The 22,076-nt window shown below is 34.8% G+C and overlaps 3 protein-coding genes across 4 annotated transcripts; 1 reads left to right on the top strand and 2 right to left on the bottom strand.

The window, feature by feature from the left end:
• Window positions 1-123: 123 nt before the first annotated feature.
• LOC109181724 (vacuolar-sorting receptor 1-like) lies at window positions 124-5,342 on the bottom strand. Of its 2 annotated transcripts, XM_019331620.1 has the most exons (12): window positions 4,730-5,336; window positions 3,937-4,629; window positions 3,547-3,635; window positions 3,381-3,450; window positions 3,193-3,276; window positions 2,637-2,713; window positions 2,455-2,536; window positions 2,261-2,343; window positions 2,076-2,142; window positions 1,835-1,963; window positions 882-988; window positions 124-525 (listed from the first exon to the last, which is right to left on the bottom strand). In XM_019331620.1, exons 1-12 carry the CDS (start codon window positions 5,025-5,027, stop codon window positions 427-429), a joined length of 1,878 nt encoding a protein of 625 aa, XP_019187165.1. In that variant the 5' UTR covers window positions 5,028-5,336; the 3' UTR covers window positions 124-426. The 2 variants fall into 2 exon arrangements, with proteins under 2 accessions (XP_019187165.1, XP_019187166.1); XM_019331621.1 differs by lacking the exons at window positions 124-525; window positions 882-988 and adding an exon at window positions 1,353-1,705 and having other exon boundaries at window positions 1,766-1,963; window positions 4,730-5,342.
• Window positions 5,343-8,498: 3,156 nt separating this feature from the next.
• Window positions 8,499-12,144, bottom strand: LOC109181725 (transmembrane protein 87B-like). The gene is made up of 5 exons (XM_019331622.1): window positions 11,785-12,144; window positions 10,513-11,446; window positions 9,789-9,884; window positions 9,450-9,586; window positions 8,499-8,889 (listed from the first exon to the last, which is right to left on the bottom strand). Exons 1-5 carry the CDS (start codon window positions 12,018-12,020, stop codon window positions 8,712-8,714), a joined length of 1,581 nt encoding a protein of 526 aa, XP_019187167.1. The 5' UTR covers window positions 12,021-12,144; the 3' UTR covers window positions 8,499-8,711.
• A 5,770-nt stretch (window positions 12,145-17,914) lies between these two features.
• Window positions 17,915-20,883, top strand: LOC109181014. Its single transcript, XM_019330763.1, has 2 exons — window positions 17,915-18,173; window positions 20,271-20,883. Exons 1-2 carry the CDS (start codon window positions 18,009-18,011, stop codon window positions 20,796-20,798), a joined length of 693 nt encoding a protein of 230 aa, XP_019186308.1. The 5' UTR covers window positions 17,915-18,008; the 3' UTR covers window positions 20,799-20,883.
• Window positions 20,884-22,076: the final 1,193 nt, after the last annotated feature.

The following is a 22,076-nucleotide window of genomic DNA, read 5'->3' as shown; positions in this document are numbered from 1 at the left end:
TAATTACTTTGAGATTATTAGCTTAAAATGAGTAGATTAATGCAAATTATTACCTATTAATCACAGTATATACACATTATGCCAAGTGCCAACCATGCAGGGGTACATAAATACACAAAATTGTGTAAAAGCAAAAGAGCAAATGAAGTATTTCTGATACGTTAAAAGCACAGTGCAAAAACCACAGAAACCATTACGTGAAAATTCTCTACCTTACTGCAAGTTTCATGCATGTCCTAAGGAATATACACATTTGCTTAGCATCTTTCTCGATTAAACAAGAGAAACAGGCGTTCGAGAAGGCAGTGGCATTGGGTAAAAGGACCTTAAAGCTAAGTTGTAAGGATTTTGGTTCTTGATCTGCAATGGAGGTTTCGTTACGCTAATGCCAGCCAGCCAGCCAGCCAGTCTATGATAGCTCGATGCTCAGACGTTTCCATGAGAGACGTGATTAGGGACCTCCCCTTGGTTGTCCAAGGGCATGTACTGCGCCATGATTGCCCGGATCTCTGAATCCATGTACCTCTGCAGATCAAGAATTTCGGAGTTATATGCAGAGAGAGAAAACGAAAGTCAATCCAGATAGAAGATAGGAACCAACTGGGTAAGTTGATCCTATAGGAATGCACATTATAAAATTTCCTTCCCGACTCTGAACTTCGTCCGATCTGATACCAAATTGAAAGATGTGTTCCATCTCAACTAAAAACTTAAGCAGATAGTATGGCTACACATACTCCGTATAATATATGCTCAACACCTCGAATTTTAAGTTCAGTAACATTTATTTGATATAGGGCAAAGAAACTCAACCAAAGATTTGGATACAAGAAAGGAAATGCTCCCGTGAATGAGTAAAGAAAATGGAGACAGAGACATACCCGGATCCTGTACTTGTACACAGCATATCCTGCAACTCCGGCAGCAGCCAATCCGAAGATGATAACCCAAACAAAGCCCCAGCTAAACTCGGCTTTTCCAGCTTTACCTGCATTTCCCAAATAGAGAATACATCTAAATAAAACCTCATTGAATTTAAGTAGCTAGAAATCAATAAATCTAAAGGAATTAGTGTGGGTGATGCATAGTTAATTGAAGTTAGGACCGTCATTTGAAATTAAGTAGCTAAAAGTCAATATATGTAAGTAACTTGTAGTTAAGTAGCTAAAAGTCAATATATGTAAGTAACTTGTAGTGCTTTAAATAGTAGTAAATCAAAGTTAACAATTGCAAGAGGCCCTATTTTTTTTTGGTCAGGCACCACCTTTAAGCCCGGACCATACTCAGACGAATCCTCGTTCACACCGGGCCGTCCCAATTAAGAGACAAAGTGCTGGCCATATTGGTTTTTTCATACGAGAGGGGGTTCGAACTCCCGACCTCTCTTAAGGGACGAGAGTGCATGACCACTCACGCCAATCAAGCTGGTTAGCAAGAGGCCCTATAAACCCACTTAAATAAACCTTGAAAATGACATGGTCAAACTAGATTCTTTAAAGTCTCTAGCCCACAAAAGGTGAAATTCCCTCGCCCCTAGGGCCCTCACACCCTGGCCCAACAAGATAGTGGAGGGGTAACACGGTGACTCAGTGGCCCATTAAGTGGGAGGACCAGTGCTTGGAGCCCACCACATTGGATGTAACTCCCACACTGTAGTTGTGAGGGCTCGATCATGTGTCCTTGCCCACAATCTACTGAGCTGCCCATGCGGGCAAGGAAAGGGGTAAATTTTTTAACAAGTCTCTTTAAAATGAGAACGGTGGATGTTCTTATAAACAGAGCACGTGTTGGAAACCAGCATTTCCGCCAACCAGTACACTATTTTCATACTTACTTATACATGTGTCGTGCTCATGCATGTACAATAAATTGCCACGGCAACTGCATTCATAACTACCCCATGTGTTCTTGCATTTGCAATCTGGACATTGGCATGCTATTCTCTCCTTGCATTCATCAATATCTGCAGAATGACCCAAGATGAAGGATGAAAATTTCTCTTCAAACAACCAATTATCATCATTAACGGAACTGTGATTAGAACGTTAAAAACTATGGATCATGCTCAAGTGTACCTTCACAATGAGTAACCCCGTCTCCCTTAAATCCCGGGGGGCAGTAGCAACCTTTTGTGTGTTCATCCTGAAAAAGACACATAACATTCACTACAAATTTTCGAAGAATCAACTTAATACCGTTCCCTTCTTGAGATCTGAGAAATGACTATTGAGTATTGAGCAAACTGCCCGTTATTACTCACAACGCAAGCAGAATATGTTATGCCATCCTTAGTTTGCTTCCAACAGCCTCCATTATTAACAGCACATCGCAGTGCTCCAGATGCTACGAAATCAGAAGACAGAAAGTGAGGCCTGGTCCCATCCATCCATTATAAATGCGTTCAATAGTAACACTTCGTGAATTGCTAGTGCACAAATGAATACGAGGCTTTACCTTCACAATGAGTATAGCCATCACCGACAAATCTTACACCTTGCACAGTAGGGCATTCACATACCCGCCCACGGAAAGTGTCCTAAAGTAGAACAGAACAGTGTCAGCTGGTGCTAAAGCGAGCTTGGAAGATGCAAAAAGAGCATGATACTAGCGAAATCAATATACTACAAGTAGATTACCCTGCATGCTGTAATATTAGCAGACTTATCCTTCCAACACCCACCATTGTTCTCTAAGCACTCATTTGTTTGTATATCTGTGAAGAAAATTGAAAAATAACTTGAGAATAGATCTCCATGGCAGACTCTCAGTTCATGACACTATTTGATGGTCAAAAGGATAACTACATAAGATTTTAAAATATACGATCTTCCCACCCCTTTTTGGGTGACGAGGGAAACCAAAAGCCACTACCTAAGGGTGTGCACTGGGTAAACCCCACCTTGTGACCCTAGCCAGCAAAAGACCACAAAGAGGTAAACCAGCCTAGGTTGCTCATAACTGACCGGCTCAAACCAAGAAGGCCAATAGGCTGCTCCTGTTGGACGTCGAACTTATAACCTAGTGGTTACAAATCAATAGCCTGACCGACTTGGCTGGGGTTGCCCCTCTTTATTTGCATTTCTCAATTAGCAAAATGTGAAGTACAACTTGTCCTAAAAAAGTCCATTTCACAGATAGCAGAGGCTAAATTGCCAAGTTACAAGATCAGAGTCAGAGAGTAAGGAAAATGACCATCAGTTAAGCAAATTGCAGGCTCCGTTGTCTCCTCAAATCCCGAGCAGATAGCTTTGAGAACTGCTCCTTTGTCCAGCTTCCCTACAATTTGTATAGCCATTCACAAAATCAGGATTTCCAACATACAAGTTCGTAAAAGTATAGAGTACGGAGGCAACTTCCTATTTGCTTTCGAAGAGTTATACCTCTGTACTGTCGGTTGTTTATAACAAGAGTTGGCAATATAGTTACATCTCCACGATTACCTTTGCCTATCTGAAAAATGAACATAAACAAATGCAAACTCAATTCAAGAAGTGCAAAAAAAGATATGGTAGAGATGAGATGCATCGTTTATCTCAAGATGCACACCTGTGCTTCCTGTTCAGCCTTTAGAATATGGTTGTCAGCATCTGCCCCGGGATCCCCAATACACTTGTCTATCTGTTTAACATCAACGCCTATGTTCCATTGCAATAAACAAGGTACACAATTAGTAACAATCTCGAAAGCCTAAGCAGATCTTTAAGAAGAAACTAACAAAATACTCACATACCAAAAGAATCACAGCTACAAAAGTTGCATACACACACACACATACAAACATATACATATATAAGAAGATAAGATCAGAAATATCAAGTACACACCTAAAACACTAAAAATGAGATGCCAAAATAAGTTCTATGTGAGACTTGACTACATAGAACACTAAATAAAAACCACGGATTGAAACACAATCCAAAATGAACTCCAACCTACCAAGTGCTCGTATCACTTCATTAGCACACTCTTCAGTGTACTTCTTGTCTTTCATTGGGCATCGGATTGAAAAATCAGTAACATAATCCCACCAAAGCCACGGCTTCCCACTATCATTTGCCACCTTAAAGAAGCACGCTTGGCGTAAATTTTGCAAAACAACATCTTTCCCATCATATCCCTTACTAAAGTCTTGCTCGGGGTCTGGAGCACAGTATCTTCCATGGTTAATGCACTGAGATTTGCATTGTTTGCTCAGAGTAAAAGCCTCTGGGCAGTACCAAGTTATGTAATGTGGAGTGAACTGAGTATACCCTTTCTTCTCAAGTATCTGGGCAGCCCCTTTAAAACTCTTAACAAACTCTATCTGGCTCTCACACTTAGGCCCACACTCATCATTAGTGTTTGTCCAAAACTCATACTCAACTCGCTCATCGGGATGGGGAAGAGCCTCCCTCCAATCAAGACTTATGACAATCATTTCCCCTTTAGATTGTTCTTTTTTAATTTTATCCCCAAGAGTCTTGCTAATAAGTGCAGATGGGATAGTTATGTTCTGTAGATAATCTGCCTGGGCATCTTCTTCCTCAGGGGAATCCATTGTGATCAATGGCTCAACCCTATCATCAGCAACAAGAATCGCAGCAGCTCCAGCTCTCTGAGCATTCCAAGCCTTTAGAGTGAAGTAGCATTCTTTAAGAAAGAACCACAAACAAAAAATGAAGCATCTTTTAGAATTAAATCAGATAATCAAAAGAAAAACTAATTAATTACATGAAATTCAACACCATACCTCCTCGATCCACAACAACAAAGATAGGCATCCCGCCGGGCTTAGATTTGAAGGAGACATCAAAATCATCGAAGCTCTTGCATGCCTTCTGATTAGCCTTTGGGTACACCACAGTGCCCACCATGCTTCCTCCATACTGAGGAATCCCAAAATTCCCAATTGCACACTCGTACAAATCCTTGATAGACTCCGGCGATGTCACTTTCAGGCTGTTCTTCTCCACTACAAATCTACCCAAACAAGACCCACACAGAAGAAACCACAACAAACACACTATAAGCCCTAACTTCCCCTTCATCTTCACTCTCTCTCTCTCTCTCTTCCTCAATCAAAGACAACTACCCAGACCGCAAAAACAGGCGTGGACTTCCCAACTACCAGAGCGTCACAAATTCACAACAAAAATGGAATCTTTACTGCGAATTATGACGGACCAGATCGTACCCAGTTATGATCAAGCATAAAGATGAGGCTTTTACTACCTAAATCTGGGTCCTCTGAACTTAGCTTCTTGCGAGAAGAAACGAAGCTCTAGTCAAGAAAGAAATACGGAGGTGATTATGAATTTTCAAAGAGAAGCAAAGGAACAACTGAAATGAGGACTGTTTCTGGGCCATTTTCCTTGATTTATCTGAGGAAAAAAACAATGGAGTAAATACGTGTCATGCGTGAAGGAAAGTATACTCTGAAATGGGATAGTAGAAAACTTCTATGATAAAAAACAAGAATTTAGGATGCAGTTTTCATAAATTACATGCCTTTTATACACTATATTTTATGAATCTATTTCCCCTTGTTTTTTTTTTTTTTTTTAAATATCTATTTCTTATTAATATACCATAAAAAAAATTTGAAGAAAAACTTTTGATTAAAAGGATTTTGTTAGATTGACAACAAAATTTTATAGGCATTTGTTAGTTTATAAAAGGCTTTTTCTTTAGCCATCTAATGACAGCATATCATAAGGATATTTAATAATGAAAAAGTGACATTTATGGTCCATAAATTATGATAAAATAGTTTTTTTTTTCTGGTTAGAAAATACTTGGTGGACTCTTATTTTATACTCTTAATTTTTACTCTCCCTCACAAGTTTTTTATGTAAATAATTTTTTGTGGATTCACATGATGGAAATAATTAATCCGTATTTATCACATCAAAAAAGAGTAAAATTTGAGAGTATATATAGTATAACTCTTTTTTTTTTTCTCAATTATTTGTAAAGTGATTTTTTTAAAACTCAATTCTAAGAACATTAGTAATGATTTGATTTTTTTTTTTTAATTTTTATCAATCAAAAAATAGTGTCAATAGAGAGAGAGAAAATTTGAAAGTTGGATGGTCGCCAATTTGCGATCACCCGACGCACTCACGATGTCAACTCTTCTTCATTTTAAAAAATCTTAAAAACCATGCCAAAGAAAAAATATCTCACATTTTTCTCATCTCAACGCCACCTTATTTTGTCATTTTTTCTTAAATAAATTATTTTTCGTAAAATTTTTAATCAATCAATGTTTGGTCTAAATGAAATTGTGCATTTTATTTTGTCAAAATAAAAACATAAAAGATAACGACTACAATTTTATCAAAGATAAAGAAAGCATTACAATATTACGTGTAAAAATATTATCTCATACCATATATTTAATTAAACCTCTTGAATTACAAGATTGCATTCATTGTTTTCTATTTTTAGTAAACAACACTTTTACGGGCACATATTAAAGAAAAGTTATGATAAACTATTAGATATTAATCTAGTGCGTGAAAGATATATTTACTGTTTACATTACTTAAATACTTAATGCTAATAAAGCTTTGTAGTATTGCAAATTGCAATTGAAGTTTTAATTAATGCAACCCTACACCCAATATAGTAGCAATATAATTAGCATTTAGATAAATTTTAATTAATCACGTGTAAGTTGTGTAATACTGTAATTTGTTAATTACTAAAAACATAAATGTCTTAATCATCAATTACTTAGGTATCTTATACGAATACAATTATTTATTTATTTATTTAAAATTTTTTGGTATTTGCATGATTTTTATATAAAAGAAAAAAAAAAGAAAATGGGACCACATTTGAATGTGGGCCCAGTATGTGTTGTTTCGTCCAATGGCACTTAACTTGAAGTCCACGTATGAATGCCACGTACATTAATTGATGCATACTTTGCGTGTTTCATCCAGTGGCTCTTTACTTCAAGTCCACGTATGAATGCCACATCCGCCATTTTTTTGTCTATCATAATTGAATTGGTTAGATAGTTAACTTGGTAAAAAAAAGTGTGAATTGGATGAATGTTCAAATATGATTTTATTTTGGGCGAGTTAAACTTGAGTTTAAGTAATTTGAGTAACAAGTCAAGCTGAATTCGAGTTTCGTAATACACGACTTGACTAGGCCACGTGTCTAATTGAGTTATTCCGTTTGTCACATTTTATAGGTCATGCTTATTATTCATTAGTCAAATTAACTCTTTATTCTTTGTTAATTTTCTTTAGTAGTTTTTACTTTTTTTTGTGTGTGTGTGTGTGTTTAATACTCCGTAGTACTTTTAATGTAGTTTATAAATATATAAATCTTGTATACTAATTTTTAACTTAGTATTATAAAAAAATTGAATTAAAAATAACTTCAGTCAAGGCTCATTAACCGAACCAGACACATAAAATGAGACGGAAGGAGTATATATATATATATATATATATAGTCTGGTTCATATGCGACCAACCCTTCCTGTGCAGTCGTGCGGCTTGGTGCATTTACATATGATTGGTGGTGCTTTTACTCCTAAGCGCACCACAAACCACTCATAAGTACATCACATACCACTCATAAGTACATCACATACCACTCATAAGTGCTCCACAAACCACTCCTAACTCCTAAGTGCAGCAGGTGCACCATATACTCGCATTTCCATTGACTAGAACTTTGTGGTGCACCACATATAACTACTAAGTGCACCACATACCAGCTCGTAGTGCACCATAGAAATAAACTTGGTGCAGAAAATTATCAAAATGCCACTGCATTTTTTTCATTAGTGCACCATAGACCATCACTTTGTGGTACACTACAGTTCACTCAAACGTGCACTATAGAGTATTCATAAGTACACCACACTCCAACACTTAGTGCACCACTGAAATATACATGGTGAAGAATTATCAAAATGCCACTATGTTTTTTTCATTTCATTGATTTTCAACCGTTGATCTGAGCGTATCCAATGGTCTAGATGAGTTTGCACGACCTCATGAAAGTGCAACGCCGCATTTGAACCAAATTATATATATATATATATATATATATATATATATATATATATATATATATATATTGTGTGCACACGTGTTTTATTTTAAAGAAGAAATGTATCAAAGAGTGAAACAAATAAAAGTACGGTATAGGGTGGGTTGGTATATCTAATAAATTTGTGATGCAGCACTAGAAAATGACTTTTTCCAACGTGAAAATCGTGGAAAATTTTTAGTTGCCTCGTGGCATAGGTACCTATTAAGAGTCTCACATTAATAAAATAAAAAAGAACATATGAATTTATAAGACCATGAATTAAACTAACTAATTGATTAGATTCAATTTTGTAGTGCGGTTGAATCCATATGCATTATAATCCAATTGAGTGACTCTAACCCAATCTTAATTTATAACAGAGTATTGGTGGTGCAGAGACCCAATCTTTTAGTGTGGTTTAACCCATCTGACCATTGATCAACTTCCAAGTAAGGGTAAAATGCAACAGAAAAGTGAGATTTGAATCATTGGCATGATGCAAGAGAGGGGATCAGTCATTGAAGTTCACTTGTGAGGTTTCACTATACAAATTCCACCACCTCTGTACATAAACTACCCCATCAAAGTTTTCCTGATACCTTACATCTTGCTAGCAAGAAAATGATGCTCGATATCCATCGGGGTCAGTGCAGTAGTTACGTACTATCCATCTATTCTCGCTTGTCCTCTTCGAGATCTTCTCGCTCGGTTAAGTGGTCAGTTGACGCGGACCCCTTCTTTTCCTTCCTTTCGAGCTTGGCTCCGGTGTCGCCAACCACCCTCACCACGCTTGTCAGCGCAATAGCCTCTTCATCAAAGTCATCTGTGCTGTCCCCAGAGTATGCATATCTAGTATTCAGACAGTAAAGTTAAATTTAACCGAGATATTATCGTCAGTGATGTTGAGCATATAGCCATTAATGTGCAATCCAACTATTAGCTTAGGCTTTTAGTTGAGATGGAGCACATGCTTCAATTTGGTATCAGAGCCTGGAACCCACCACACACGTGAGGGGGCGTGTTGAGTATATAGCCATTAATGTGCAATCCAACTATCAGCTTAGGCTTTTAGTTGAGATGGAGCACATACTTCAATTAGTGATACACAATATCACACCTCTACATATTACTTTCCCGTTTTCATTTATTTTCTTGCAGAAGTAATATACTGTTTGCCCATAATCAGATGGAGCGTAGAGGAATCCAAAGCAGCAGCATATGAGAACAATATAAGGATTTCAAGAATCACTTAGCTACAATCAGTTTAACATTCTATGCAAATGTGAAACCGATAACAAGAAATTGTCAATAAAATTGGGACAGACGTTAGTTCTGTCTATCAGTCAACAAAGCAATTGGTAATGTGACTAAAAGAGAGATGAAGTAAGGCCTCTATCAGGAAAATGTACCTGGTAGGATTACGTGAAGGAGCCCAAAGAACACATATAACCACCAACAAACAATATGCTAGGACTGTCCAAAAAGCAGGAATTATCCAAGAAAATCGCCACAACTCGCTTAATGGGTCACTTGCATTGAAGTATAGCTGAGCCAACATATCAGACATTGGAGATCATCATGATTTGCAGATGTAATATTAGCAGGAGATTAAAAACAAAAAAGAGAATTAACAAGTTGTCTGTTATTTAACATGGCCATCCCCATAGATTCTTCTCACTGCGTGACACTAAAGACAACCCATTGATGCCATGAAATTGTTGGGAATAATTAGCAGTGGAAAAAATTACCTCGTAGCCAACCCAAGCAATGGAGAGCAGCACAAAGATTGCGAGGGAGTTGGTAAACTTTCTGTAGAGATCCAGCTTTACAATGCTCTTTCGCACCTGCATTACAAAGGATAATAGAACCATGAAACTGATGAAAGCAAGAACTATGAGAAACATTTCAAAAGAAGAAAAACCGCTCCACTACATTTTAGTATATTAAAAATGTTCATTGTATTCAGGGAAAGTAGTCAAAGTACATTATTTTGTATAATGTACATTCAGTACACGAATAATGTACTTTTAGTATATTAAAAATGTACTTTTTGTTATGGTCCACACAATTATTTGCCATCCTTAATGCATTATTCGGTACTTGTGCATAAGCCAAGTGAAAGTTTGCTTTCTATTTGAACAAGCAGTTTCAGCAAAGAGAAAACTTCAGGCATGTGACCATGAAATGGTGATATGACACTTGTAAGCGCAGAACTAAGGGCAATTGTTAATGCTTAATATATTCTCCAAAATTTATGCATTTTAACCGAAAATTGACTAGGATCAAAGAACAAAGTTAATGATGGGAGTCAAGGGATGTGTATTGCAGGCATGGGAATATTAGAATAAACTTAATTATACAAAGTTCAATCTTTATGGGATGCAAGGAGATTGATCTATCCAGAATAAAATTAATCAGTACTTTAAAGATTGAATAAAAGGTAAAGACAAGGATTTGAAACCAAAATCTTACCTGGAGCTTTTCTAGTGTTTTTGATAATGATGAAAAAATCCACAAAATAAACCAGGCATCCAAGAATGCAACAGGCAATACCAAATATAACCTAGTTTTTTTGGAGAAGTCGTTGATATTCCCCAGGTGTTCAACAAGTTCAAGTGCCTCCAAAGCAATGAAATAAACCAGGCTTAAAAGGTATACTTTAGAGGTTACACCACCAAGCGTAGGCTTGACAACACCATATCCCATAGAGACCACCAAAAGAAGCACACGGGACAAGGTCTTCTTTACAGCACTAACTGTTACTGCCCAGAGTGTAATTGCCATTGGCCTGTTTCCCGTAGAATTAAGATTCGTATACTCAAAGTACCAGAGGGCCATCTCAACCATGCCAAGAGCAATAATAACCGTAATGTGAGAATGCAGCTGAATGACATCCTTCAAGTACTGGACAAACCTTAGGAACCAGAATAGACCAAGAACGAGATAAGCTAAAGATGCAATTCCATAGAAGGTCATTAAAGGGACCATTTTCCCAGGCAAATAACCGTCAGGGTTTTTCCACACGCTTCTTCCTCGTATAACTGTACCCTGGAGTTGGGGATCGCAGTACATGAAATAGAGATAGTACATGCCCGTAGTGTTTATTTCGACTGATTGGGGATCCATCTTAGCTTCTTGGCGATCTCCTTCAAAGAATATCTGGATCCGTTTCGGCCACTCTGGGTTGTCGGGGTTTATCTTTATTACAACCTCTCCTACAGTACAGAACTTATCTTCGGAAAGCTGTTTAGTGCAACATATAGCATTAGAGTTTGAAAACGCGTCTCCGATTCTCTCTCTGTCTTTCACCTCAAGAATGATGGCCTCAATCAAACCATTTTTACTCTGCATCTTACTTTTACTATCAATGGATTCTTTTTTCCTCACAAAGGTAACATCTTCAAACCTGCAAAATCCAACTACAAGTGTGAAATCCAACCGGACAGGAACTCCTAGCATCCAATGATCCTCAAAATCTACCGGATCCTCACAAAAAATCAAATTTCGTTTTCTTCAAGCACAAAAAACATCCCAGACTAACAGATGACTAGGCGCACGGCATAAAATGCAAACCCACGATCCAACACTCAAATCCATTGTAAAAATCCAATCTTTAAGGTTAAAACCACATCATCTAATCACAGAATAAATCGACACAGACAAGTATAAAGGCTGAAACACAGAATCATACATATAAAGTTGAGCACTAGTGAGTTACTAAAGTAGAGAGAGAGAGAGAGAGACCTGATGAAGGATTTTCCTTTGAGGGGTTTGTCAATGGAGGAATTAGCAGATGAGTTCTTGAGCTTGGAAGCGAAGAGGCCTTCGGTGCCGCCATGGAAGAAGAAGGCGTTGGACTTTGGAATGAAGCGCTCATTTCGATACTCGTGAACTGAAGCAGAGACATCTCTCACTGAGCTATGGGCATAGAGTAAGAGCAGTATAAATCCGACCCAAAAGCGGGCGCTTTTCCCTTTCATCAGTAGCTTGCTAGTTCTCTACGCCGGTGCCGGCAGTTGGCGGTGGTGGTTATGGAGGAGGAGGATTAAGACGAGACTTCTCTGGAAAAAGTGTCTCCACAAGACCGGTGGACGAAAACAACGGTGCACTGAAACTTAACATTTCAAAACGGTGTCGTTTTCCACCTTTTTTTTTTCTTTTTCTTTTTACATCTAGGGTTGTTTTCCGCTATCGTGTTGATCTGACGGGGGGATTGGTTCAGGTTATATTATTTGACCAAGGGAATGTGACATTCCCGAGCTTACATTCTTATGTTTGGTTCATTTTCTCTGAGGGAATATAACATTCTCAGGGAATGTAACATTCCCTCCACATAGGATTTTGAAGGGAATGTGATTCCCTTCATTTTGTTAGGTAATGTAAGATAACTTTGCATATTTATGAATTTTGTCATTTTAATTCTAATTATTTAAAGATATATATTTTATGTTAGCTTATTATTATTATTATTATTATTATTATTATTATTGCTGTAATTATATTATATATTTTTTATTACGTTATGTTAGCATATAAAATAATTTTGTTTTCAAGTTCAAGATTTTAGTTAATATTTCAAAATCATGTAATTATATATGATACCGTTATCTTATTTATTTAATTTAATTATTAAATTTATTAAAATATATGAAAATATGTTAAGGATATATATATATATATATATATATATATATATATATATATATATATATATATATATATATATATATATATATATAAAAGATAACCCTAAACCAAACATGATTATATTACATACCTCAATTTTAACCAAACACAGGAATCTAACATTCCCTAAGGTAATCTTACATTCCCTAAGGTAATCTAGCATTCCATGAACCAAACGGCCCCTAAATATCTTTAGTATCTAATTTCTAATCAATATAAACTTAGAGGATTGAAAAAAAAAAAATTAATGATTTTTGGGAAATAGTTGTTAGTGAAATGAATTAGCGGATTTAACTAGCCAATAAGATTATCTAGTTATAGAAAAATATTTGGTAAATTAGTTGTTAGTTGATAGCTGATAGCTGATTACATGCAAAATAATCATTAAGGATATAATTTTTTTTTTCCCAAAAACCTACTTTAAGCAGCCTTTTGAATTTTTATATTTTTGAGCAATAAGCTATTACAAAAAACTAATTAATAATCAAACACTTATATTGACTATTTAATAAAGTCAAACATTTAATAGTGATCAAATAAGTCAAAATTGACTGATAAGCTAAACCTTTTATCAAATGCAAATTGTGCAAGAGATTAACCCCCAACAGCCCAAATAATATGATAAAACAATTTATTGTTACGATTTTGTTTTACCATTAGCAATTACTAAATTATATAGCAGTTTACTAATTTTGTTAATTAATCTAACCAATTGATAATATTATATATTTGTGGATAAATATTTAGTAAAATTGTATATTATTAACCAATTAATCTACATTGCCTGTTATGCATATTATGGCTGATTCTTTTGAGGCTTGGTTTCTTGAGATTATGAAAGAACTCACCAATAATTAATTTATTATGGCAACAGCGGTTCTCTATTATATATGGCGGGCAAGGAACCAAGCAGTATGGGAGCATGCTCTACCGATGCCCAAACGGGTTGTGAATGCGGCGACATCTGCGTGGCAAGCATGGAGCACAGTGCAGGGAGGACCAGCCACGGTGGTACATACTGTGCCTACTGCCACGGCTGGAGGTGTGCTGCCGAGAGTGTACGTCGACGTCGGATTCCACGCGTCGGATGGAACGGCAACGGCAGGCGCGGTTGTAGTCTCAAACGAAGGGGAGTTTATGGCATGCTTCAACATGCGGCTACCTCATTGTCTATCCCCATTAATGGCAAAAGCTTTGGCATGTAAGGAGGCATTATCATGGTTGAAGGATAAAGGATTGCTCGCGGTACAACTACATACGGATTGCCGTAATCTACAACACCACTTAACAACACAAGCCACACGGATGCGAACATACATTGGCTATATCGTGGATGGATGCAAGACTATTTTGTCGTCTTTTAATTTATGCACAGTTATTTACATTCCTAGATTAGAAAATTTTATGGCGCATTCATTAGCGTCGCATGCTTTTGCACAGACTCATTCGATGTACTGGGATATTACCCCACCGAATTTTATTGCAGCCTATCTCTAATATAATCACCTTCAATGGTGGCTTTTCAAAAAAAAAAAAAAAAAAAACTATTAAGTGATATTAAGTAAAATGATTTTAAATTAAAAACATGAGTATTTAAGTACAATTCATAATAATGATTTATTATTTATATAATAAGTGAATTTAATAAATATTAATTACTGTAATATTTAAGCAAACATTTTTAATAAATATTATTTATAATAATAAAATAGCAATTAAAGATCATTTATTTAATAATAAAAAATTAATAAAATATCTTATTTTCACACTATTTTTGTCAAATAAAAAATAAATAAAACTTGTTGGTTTAAAATGAAATTTTCAAATGAAGATGGAGAGAAGGAATCTTAGGGGGTGTATTCAATCATGACTTTTGTAGAGTTTTAAAGACTTTTAAAATGATAGATTTTAATAAACTTTGATTGACTTTCATAGAGTCGTTCAAAACTTTACTAGACTCTATAAAAGTATATATAAAAAACATTCATAGACTTTTATCAACTTTTTATTTTAAAAAGTCTACAAAAGTCATTGAAATTCTTAATTGAATACATCCTTACAAACTTTCAATGATTTTGATTCTTATCATTTATAATTTTCTTACAAAACTTTTATAATATATCATAAAATCCTTCTTATTATATAGTTCTTCACCCACATCAACATTCTCAACATTATTATTTTTATCCATAGTATGTCGAGACTTCTAATTACTTTTATATACATACATATATATATATATATATATATATATATATATATATATATATATATATATATATATTATTAATCAACATCAACAAAAAAAAAATTATTTCATTAGAAATTCATAACAATATTGAACAATAAAATTTATAATAAAATAATTGATCAAATTAAATATTTAAAAATATAATTACAAGTTGCATAAATAAAAAATAAAAATCTAATATTAATAATATTTATATAAAATTATACTTGATATATTGCTAGGCATCACGCAAAGAACTATTATTTGCAATAGCAATTTGAGACTGCGAACAACAATAAGGTGCTACTGTTAGCAATCACAAATTGTTGTTGCGAACAGTAGTTCGCTATTTGTAGTAACTTGTTGTTAAAATATATATATATATATATATATATATATATATATATATATATATATATATATATATATATATATAAAACGAATATAAACAGAAAAAAATCAAAATTAAAATCAAAATATATAAGTATTTATATGAATATTATGAAACATATATTAAAATTTGAAGATAGAAAAATTTGCTTTTTTCATGTATTTAGGGAGAATTAGAGAAAGTTAGGGATAAAAAATTCATAGAAAAAATAAAAATCAATATAAACAAGCAATAATGAAGTAAAAATAATATTATTTCGAATTTTTAGATAAAGATTATAAAGTTTAGGAGAGAGAGAAAATTGGTAAAGTTTAGGTATGAGAAAAATATAGGATTTTTTTTTGAAAACTACTGGCTCTATTACATTGTAGTATCTGTTCATATACTTTCTCAACCTACTGAAACACAAAGAACCAATAACGCCTCCACTGAGGCTCGAACTCATAATCTTCCAAATGGAAGTCCAACACGGATACCATTAGACCACATAGTCATAGTGAGAAAAATATAGGATAATGAAGAAAAAAATAATTTTATTGAATTTAGATAGGTTTATAAAGTTTAAATATGGAGAAAATAATAGAGTTTAAATAGAGAGAGAAAATATTCAAAGTTGTTAGAAAGAAAATTTTGAAATCTTGGGGTTGATGGTTGGATTTCAACTATTTATATTTGAGAATGAAAAGTCTCCAAAAGTCTTAAAATTAAAAAGTCTACAGAAGTTCATAACTTTTTTAATACCACATGACTTTTAAAGACTCTTTAAAAGTCTTAATCGAATACCACACGACTTTTAAAGACTCTTTAAAAATCTTGATTGAATACCGCCTGACTTTTAAAGACTCTCTAAAAGTTTGAATTGAATACCTTCAAACTTTTAAAGTTCATAAAAGTCTTTAAAACTCTATGAAAGTCATGATTGAATACACCCCTTAATTATGGTTTGATAAAAGAAGATGTCATCTAAAGGAATTTGATAATTTCATTACCCAAAAAATAAAATAAAAAATAAAAAAATCAAAGTGGAACGTTGCTTCCTATTGTTCACCATTAACAAAATTTGAGATATTTTTGTTACAAAAGTAATAAGTGTATTACTCTCAAGAATAACACTTGAGTGGCACATCCCCATTTTTTTTTTTTTTTTTTTTTTAGTGTGGTTTGTTACAATGTAGGATTTGTTCATAGTTACCGTTCTCACTGGGTTCAAATTCATGACCTCTCATTTAGAAAATCGAGTCACTTCATGCCACTAGACCACAAGGTCATTGGTACGGTAATCCTTATTTTATTTATTAAAAAAAAATTAAAAGTATAATTCATTTTTAAAAATTAATTAAAACATCCTAGGTCAAAATACAACATAATTTAACGCCCATTAAGTCGATCTATGGAAAGAATTTGTTTTAAAAGGGTGAGGCTTTAGTCTGTTGTTCATATAGCAATACTCACTAGGGCTAGCGACTATAGTTGCATGTGTATGTCACTTTGTTGTCACCTTTAATTTCACCTTTTTACTTTAAGGTGGTTTGATTTTTGTAATGGAAAATCTTGAGATACCAATCATATCTACGGAGTATTAAATCGTGAGAGACCAATTAAGTTAATTTATGTTTAATTTATATGGAGCAATTAAATTAAAAAAGAGTTGTAAATTATCAATACTTACATTGTGAGCTAGGCTGTTAATGACTATGTAATAGTAAAATTGAATATGATACATTATATTATGAATACCAAAATACTATAATTGCAACACATCAACCAATAATGAGATATGTTTAAGAGGTAAAGAAAGAATTTATATTATAGATACAAAGGAACGATTAATTAATTAAAATGTATGATGAAATGTACCTAATAAAAAAAGCTGATGTTGAAGGACATACATGCATCCAACAAGAATAGTATAGTGAATTATTGGTGATGCTTTTTGCAAAGTATATATGGTAGGAGTAATACATAAGATAGATGAGAGAATTAAGTGGATGGGGATGCAAACAAACCATGCCACTTGGACGCAATTAAGTCCCTATCCCCCAAAAGAGGTTAACCATTTGGAAAATGATATATGCATATATATAAACTCTTATGGAGTAAAACATTTAATTTGCTAAGTTTGTGATTTGATTGATAAAAAAGAAAGAAAATAAAAATAAAAATTGTGATTCATTGCTTTCAGAAAATTAGTATAGTAGATGAGAGTTTCTACTTAAAACTTGTTTCGAGCAGACATGGTGAGAGAATTATTAAGAGTTGGGCTTTGATTGGACTTTTTGTGTGCAGAAATGTTAAGTCTTAAAATTGACTCAATTTATCTTTTCATGAACATCGAATTCATGAGGTCTAAGATATAATATAACGAAATGGACCAAGTACTCGGATCAGATAATATGTTATAAGGATGGTGGTCTTGACACAACTTCTACTAACTTGATGATGGGATGAGTTTGAAATCCACTAAGCATGCACGCACCACATTAAAGCAACACATACATCTTATCATCCTCCAACAACACAAACATTAAAATATATTTGGCTGCTTTTCTCTAACCTTTTGACTACACATACCAACCCGCCCACGATATAATACACTCTGATCTGATCTGATCGATCTGCAGATGGAGTGAATATATCCTAGTTAGTTAGTTGGCATGAAAAATGGCATTCATTTTGTTCTTGGACACCATCTTGGTTCCCTTGAGTCTCTCCCTCACCATCGGCTACCATGCCTATCTCTGCCACCGCCTCAAGCACAAACCCGCCGCCACCACCATCGGCCTCAACATGCTCAAGCGGAGGTCCTGGCTTCAGGATTACAATCAGGCAAGCCCCGACCCCACCCCCTTTAATCTTCTTTTATATTTGTCACAACGAAATAAACTCGCCTAAATTGCTCATCACTACTAATCAGGGTTACAAAAATCCCGCCTAGGCACCAAGTAATCGGCGCCTAGGCGCTAGGCGCTCCTAGGCCGTGGCGATTTCACCCCTAGGCTCCCGCCTAGGAGACCGGCCGCCTAGGCGTCCGCCTAGCGCCTAATTCGGCCGCCTAGCGCCTAACTCGGCCGATTACGCCGAGTTAACTCGTCAATTTCTGTCGAGTTAGCCGAGTTAACCCGGCCGATTCGACCTTGCTAATTTTTTTCATTTATATGACATATATATATATATATATATATATATATATATATATATATATATATATATATATGCACCTATGTATGTATGTATGTATAATATGACATATATGCACCTACACACATGCACTGTTTTCATTTTTTCAGTTAGCCGCCTAGGCTGCTTAGGCCCCGCCTAGGCCGTTTAGGCGTTAGGCGCTATTTTACCGCCCGACTAGCGCCTAGCGCCTATTGCAACCATGTGACTAACTCAATTCAAAAAGATAATTCTTAAAATTATCAAATCAACAGTTTAACTCATTTGGCTGAGTTGTCCCATCCATGCTAGGTTTTATTTAATTTTATGTAATATATATATACTCCCTCCGTCCCGAATTGGATGTCTCATTTACTTTTTGCACGCTTTTTAATGAATTAAAGTAAATGTTATGCACTTTCCAATTATGCCCCTCACTTTTTCACTTTTGGAAATAAAAACAATAAAGAAAGCAAAAGCTAGAAGGGTAATTTGAAAAAAGTATAATGATGGTGATGTTCAATTTTGGAAAGTGGACAACATTTTGGGACAAACTAAAAAGGAAAGTAAGACACATAAAATGGGACAGAGGGAGTATATATATATATATATATATATATATATATATATATATAGTCATTTAAAGGAGTTACAAATTGTGAGTTTAAAAATGAGTATTTCTAACCACCCAATTAATTAGAAACTAACAATCACACCACTTTGAAAATTTGCAAAATTCTTGGTCAATCTTTCTAACTAACCTAGAAAGTGGTTTGTAACTTTGGTCAAGTAGTAGTTGTTGGGCATTTTCGTGGTTTTCTGCCCATTAATATATGGTAAAAAGTTAGTCATTCGAGAGGGGAATCAAGGTTAGTTGACATCTAATTGTCCATTATATTTTTCTTTCTTGTAATTTTAATTCCATGAAAATTAAAAGAATACAGATTAAATACGTTATTATTGAATTACACACTAAACTGCAATAGACTATTCAATTCCAAAAAAAAAAAAAAAAAAAAAAAAAAAAGTTACAATCCCGTCCATGAACCGTGCAAATTAAAAAAGTAACTTGTTGACCGGGTAATTAGATGACGTGGCAATTACCAAATTCATTTTTATTTTATTCTTCCAAAGGCAAAGGATGAGAAACAAAATATTTAGGGAAAATTGTCAAATAGACCTTGGAACTTTAGCTGAAAAGTCAATTAGTTCCCTATACTTTTTAAAAAGTGAAATTACATCTATCAACAATTTATTTTGATGCAATGAAATTCAAAAACCGATTAATGACCTGCTATCACAGGTCATTAAGGTTCCAACCACCCTTCGGTAAAATTTTAGGCAAAAAGTGACCAACAAACAATCACCGGTCACGAAGATCGAAGGAGACCAAGGTCGCCTTCATTGGGTCGCCTTCTACAGTGGCTGCCTTCGGTGGAGAAGTCAACCTTGGTCTCCTTCTCTGTGACCGGCAACCGTTATTAGGTCACCGATCACTTTTTTACCTGAAATTTTGTCGGAGAGTGGTCGGAACCCTAATCACCTGTGATAGTCATTAATCGATTTTTGGACTTTATTGCATCAAAATAAATTGTTAATAGATATAATTACACATTTAAAAAGCTTAGAGGGCTAATTAACTTTTCAACTAAAATTCGGGGGTCTATTTAACTATTTTCTCAAATATTTATATTGATTATATGGAGGATGAAAGTACGTATGTATATATTATTGTAACAGTAGCGAATTGAATTCCGATCCATGTAGGGAAATGACAAGAAGGGTATGTTAGCGGTGCAAAGCCTGAGAAACACATTAATGGCGTCAATCCTGACGGCCACAATCACAGTGATCATCGTCCTTTCACTGGCGGCTCTCACCAACAACGCCTTCAACGCCGCCTCCCACCTCTTCCACGGCCCACTACTTGGCCTACATTCCGCCCATCTCATCGTCCTCAAATTCGCCTGCGCCGCCATCTTCCTGCTCGCCAGCTTCATGTGCAGCTCCATGGCCATCGCCTGCTTGATCGACGCCAACTTCTTGGTCAACGCGGTGGGGGGCGACTTCTCCGCCTCGCCGTCGTACACGCAGACGGTGCTGGAACGAGGTTTCAAGCTGGCCGTGGTGGGCAACAGGGCGCTTTGCATGGCGTTTCCTGTGTTGTTGTGGATGATTGGTCCGGTGGCCGTCTTCGTTTCCTCGGTGGCGCTGGTTTGGGCGCTGCACGGCCTCGATTTTGTCCGCGACTTTTCGGCGATTGCCGGAAAAAAACAGTCTGCACAAATTTTCTAGTGTTTGATGACCTCATGTTAGAAAATTACTTTTTCTATTTGGGTGAAATTTAATAAATTGTATTTTGTCTATTTGATCTATTTTCAAGAAAATGTAAATACAATTATTTGTTATATAATAATAATAATAATAATAATAATAATAATAATAAATAAAATTAATGTTTTTAGTCCATTAATTATAGCTATATGATAGGTAGACTCAATCCATGAATTATTATATAATACATAAAATTGTTTGATTTAATTATGTGTAAAGTGACAAATTTAGTTCACCACTAACAAATTATGTTAATATTAATAATGCATTTTAAAATTTCAAATTATTGAGGGACACCACAGTCATTTTTTTTTTATCTATATCGATCATTTTGTATTAAATAATTAATTAATCATTGAGTTTGATAAACACATTTTTTTGTCATTGGAATGTAGCTAAAAATTAACATTACACTTCAATTTCGCAAATTATTGAAAAACATTAGTAGTTTTTCACACACACACACACAGATATATACCGATCCTATTCTCTTCATTTGTAATGAAGATTTGCTATGATCTAATATGCTTTTGTGTGTGTGTGTGTGTGTGTGTGTGTGTGTGATGTGTTGTTGCAAATGGAAAATTGAAAATGCAATTGTGGTATAATCACTACTCTTTTTTTTTAAAGAAAATGGAAATGACATATATATGAATTAAAAGTGCTTATAGATTGAAGACTCACTCTAACTTATTGACATGAAAACAACATACTTAAATTCGTAATATTTATTTCAACTAATAATGATGGAGAATATACCCCGGGTTTAGGCTCCACGTTTGCTCCGTGCTCCTGGTTGGGTCGGGTCAAACGGTTCGAGCCAGGGTCAATGGGTCAAGGTCAACCCGCCAACTCTGGATCCTATAAATAGGGTCTTAGCCCTCCAAGTTAGGGAGTTCCTTCCCCTCTTCCTCCCTAGAGCTCTCTCTCTCTAAATGTTCTTCCTTCTCTCTACAAATATGAACATCAATGAATAAAAGAGATCCTGAGCTACTTCTTGTATACTCTATATATTTTTCATACATTTTACATACACCGTACATACGCGAGAATTACCCGTATCAAATAATATTTAGTAAACTTAAAAATCAAAATATTGAATTTTTAGCTACATACACTCCAATGGCACAAAAATGTATATATATATATATATATATATATATATATATATATATATATATATATATATATATATATATATATATATATATATATATATATATGTAAAACTCAACGACT

The sequence above is a fragment of the Ipomoea nil genome, unplaced genomic scaffold, assembly GCF_001879475.1.
Source record: "Ipomoea nil cultivar Tokyo-kokei standard unplaced genomic scaffold, Asagao_1.1 scaffold1043, whole genome shotgun sequence".
Classification (NCBI taxonomy): Eukaryota; Viridiplantae; Streptophyta; class Magnoliopsida; order Solanales; family Convolvulaceae; genus Ipomoea; species Ipomoea nil.
Note: the sequence above shows the minus strand (reverse complement) of the source record. Positions and strands in the feature narration are given on the sequence as shown.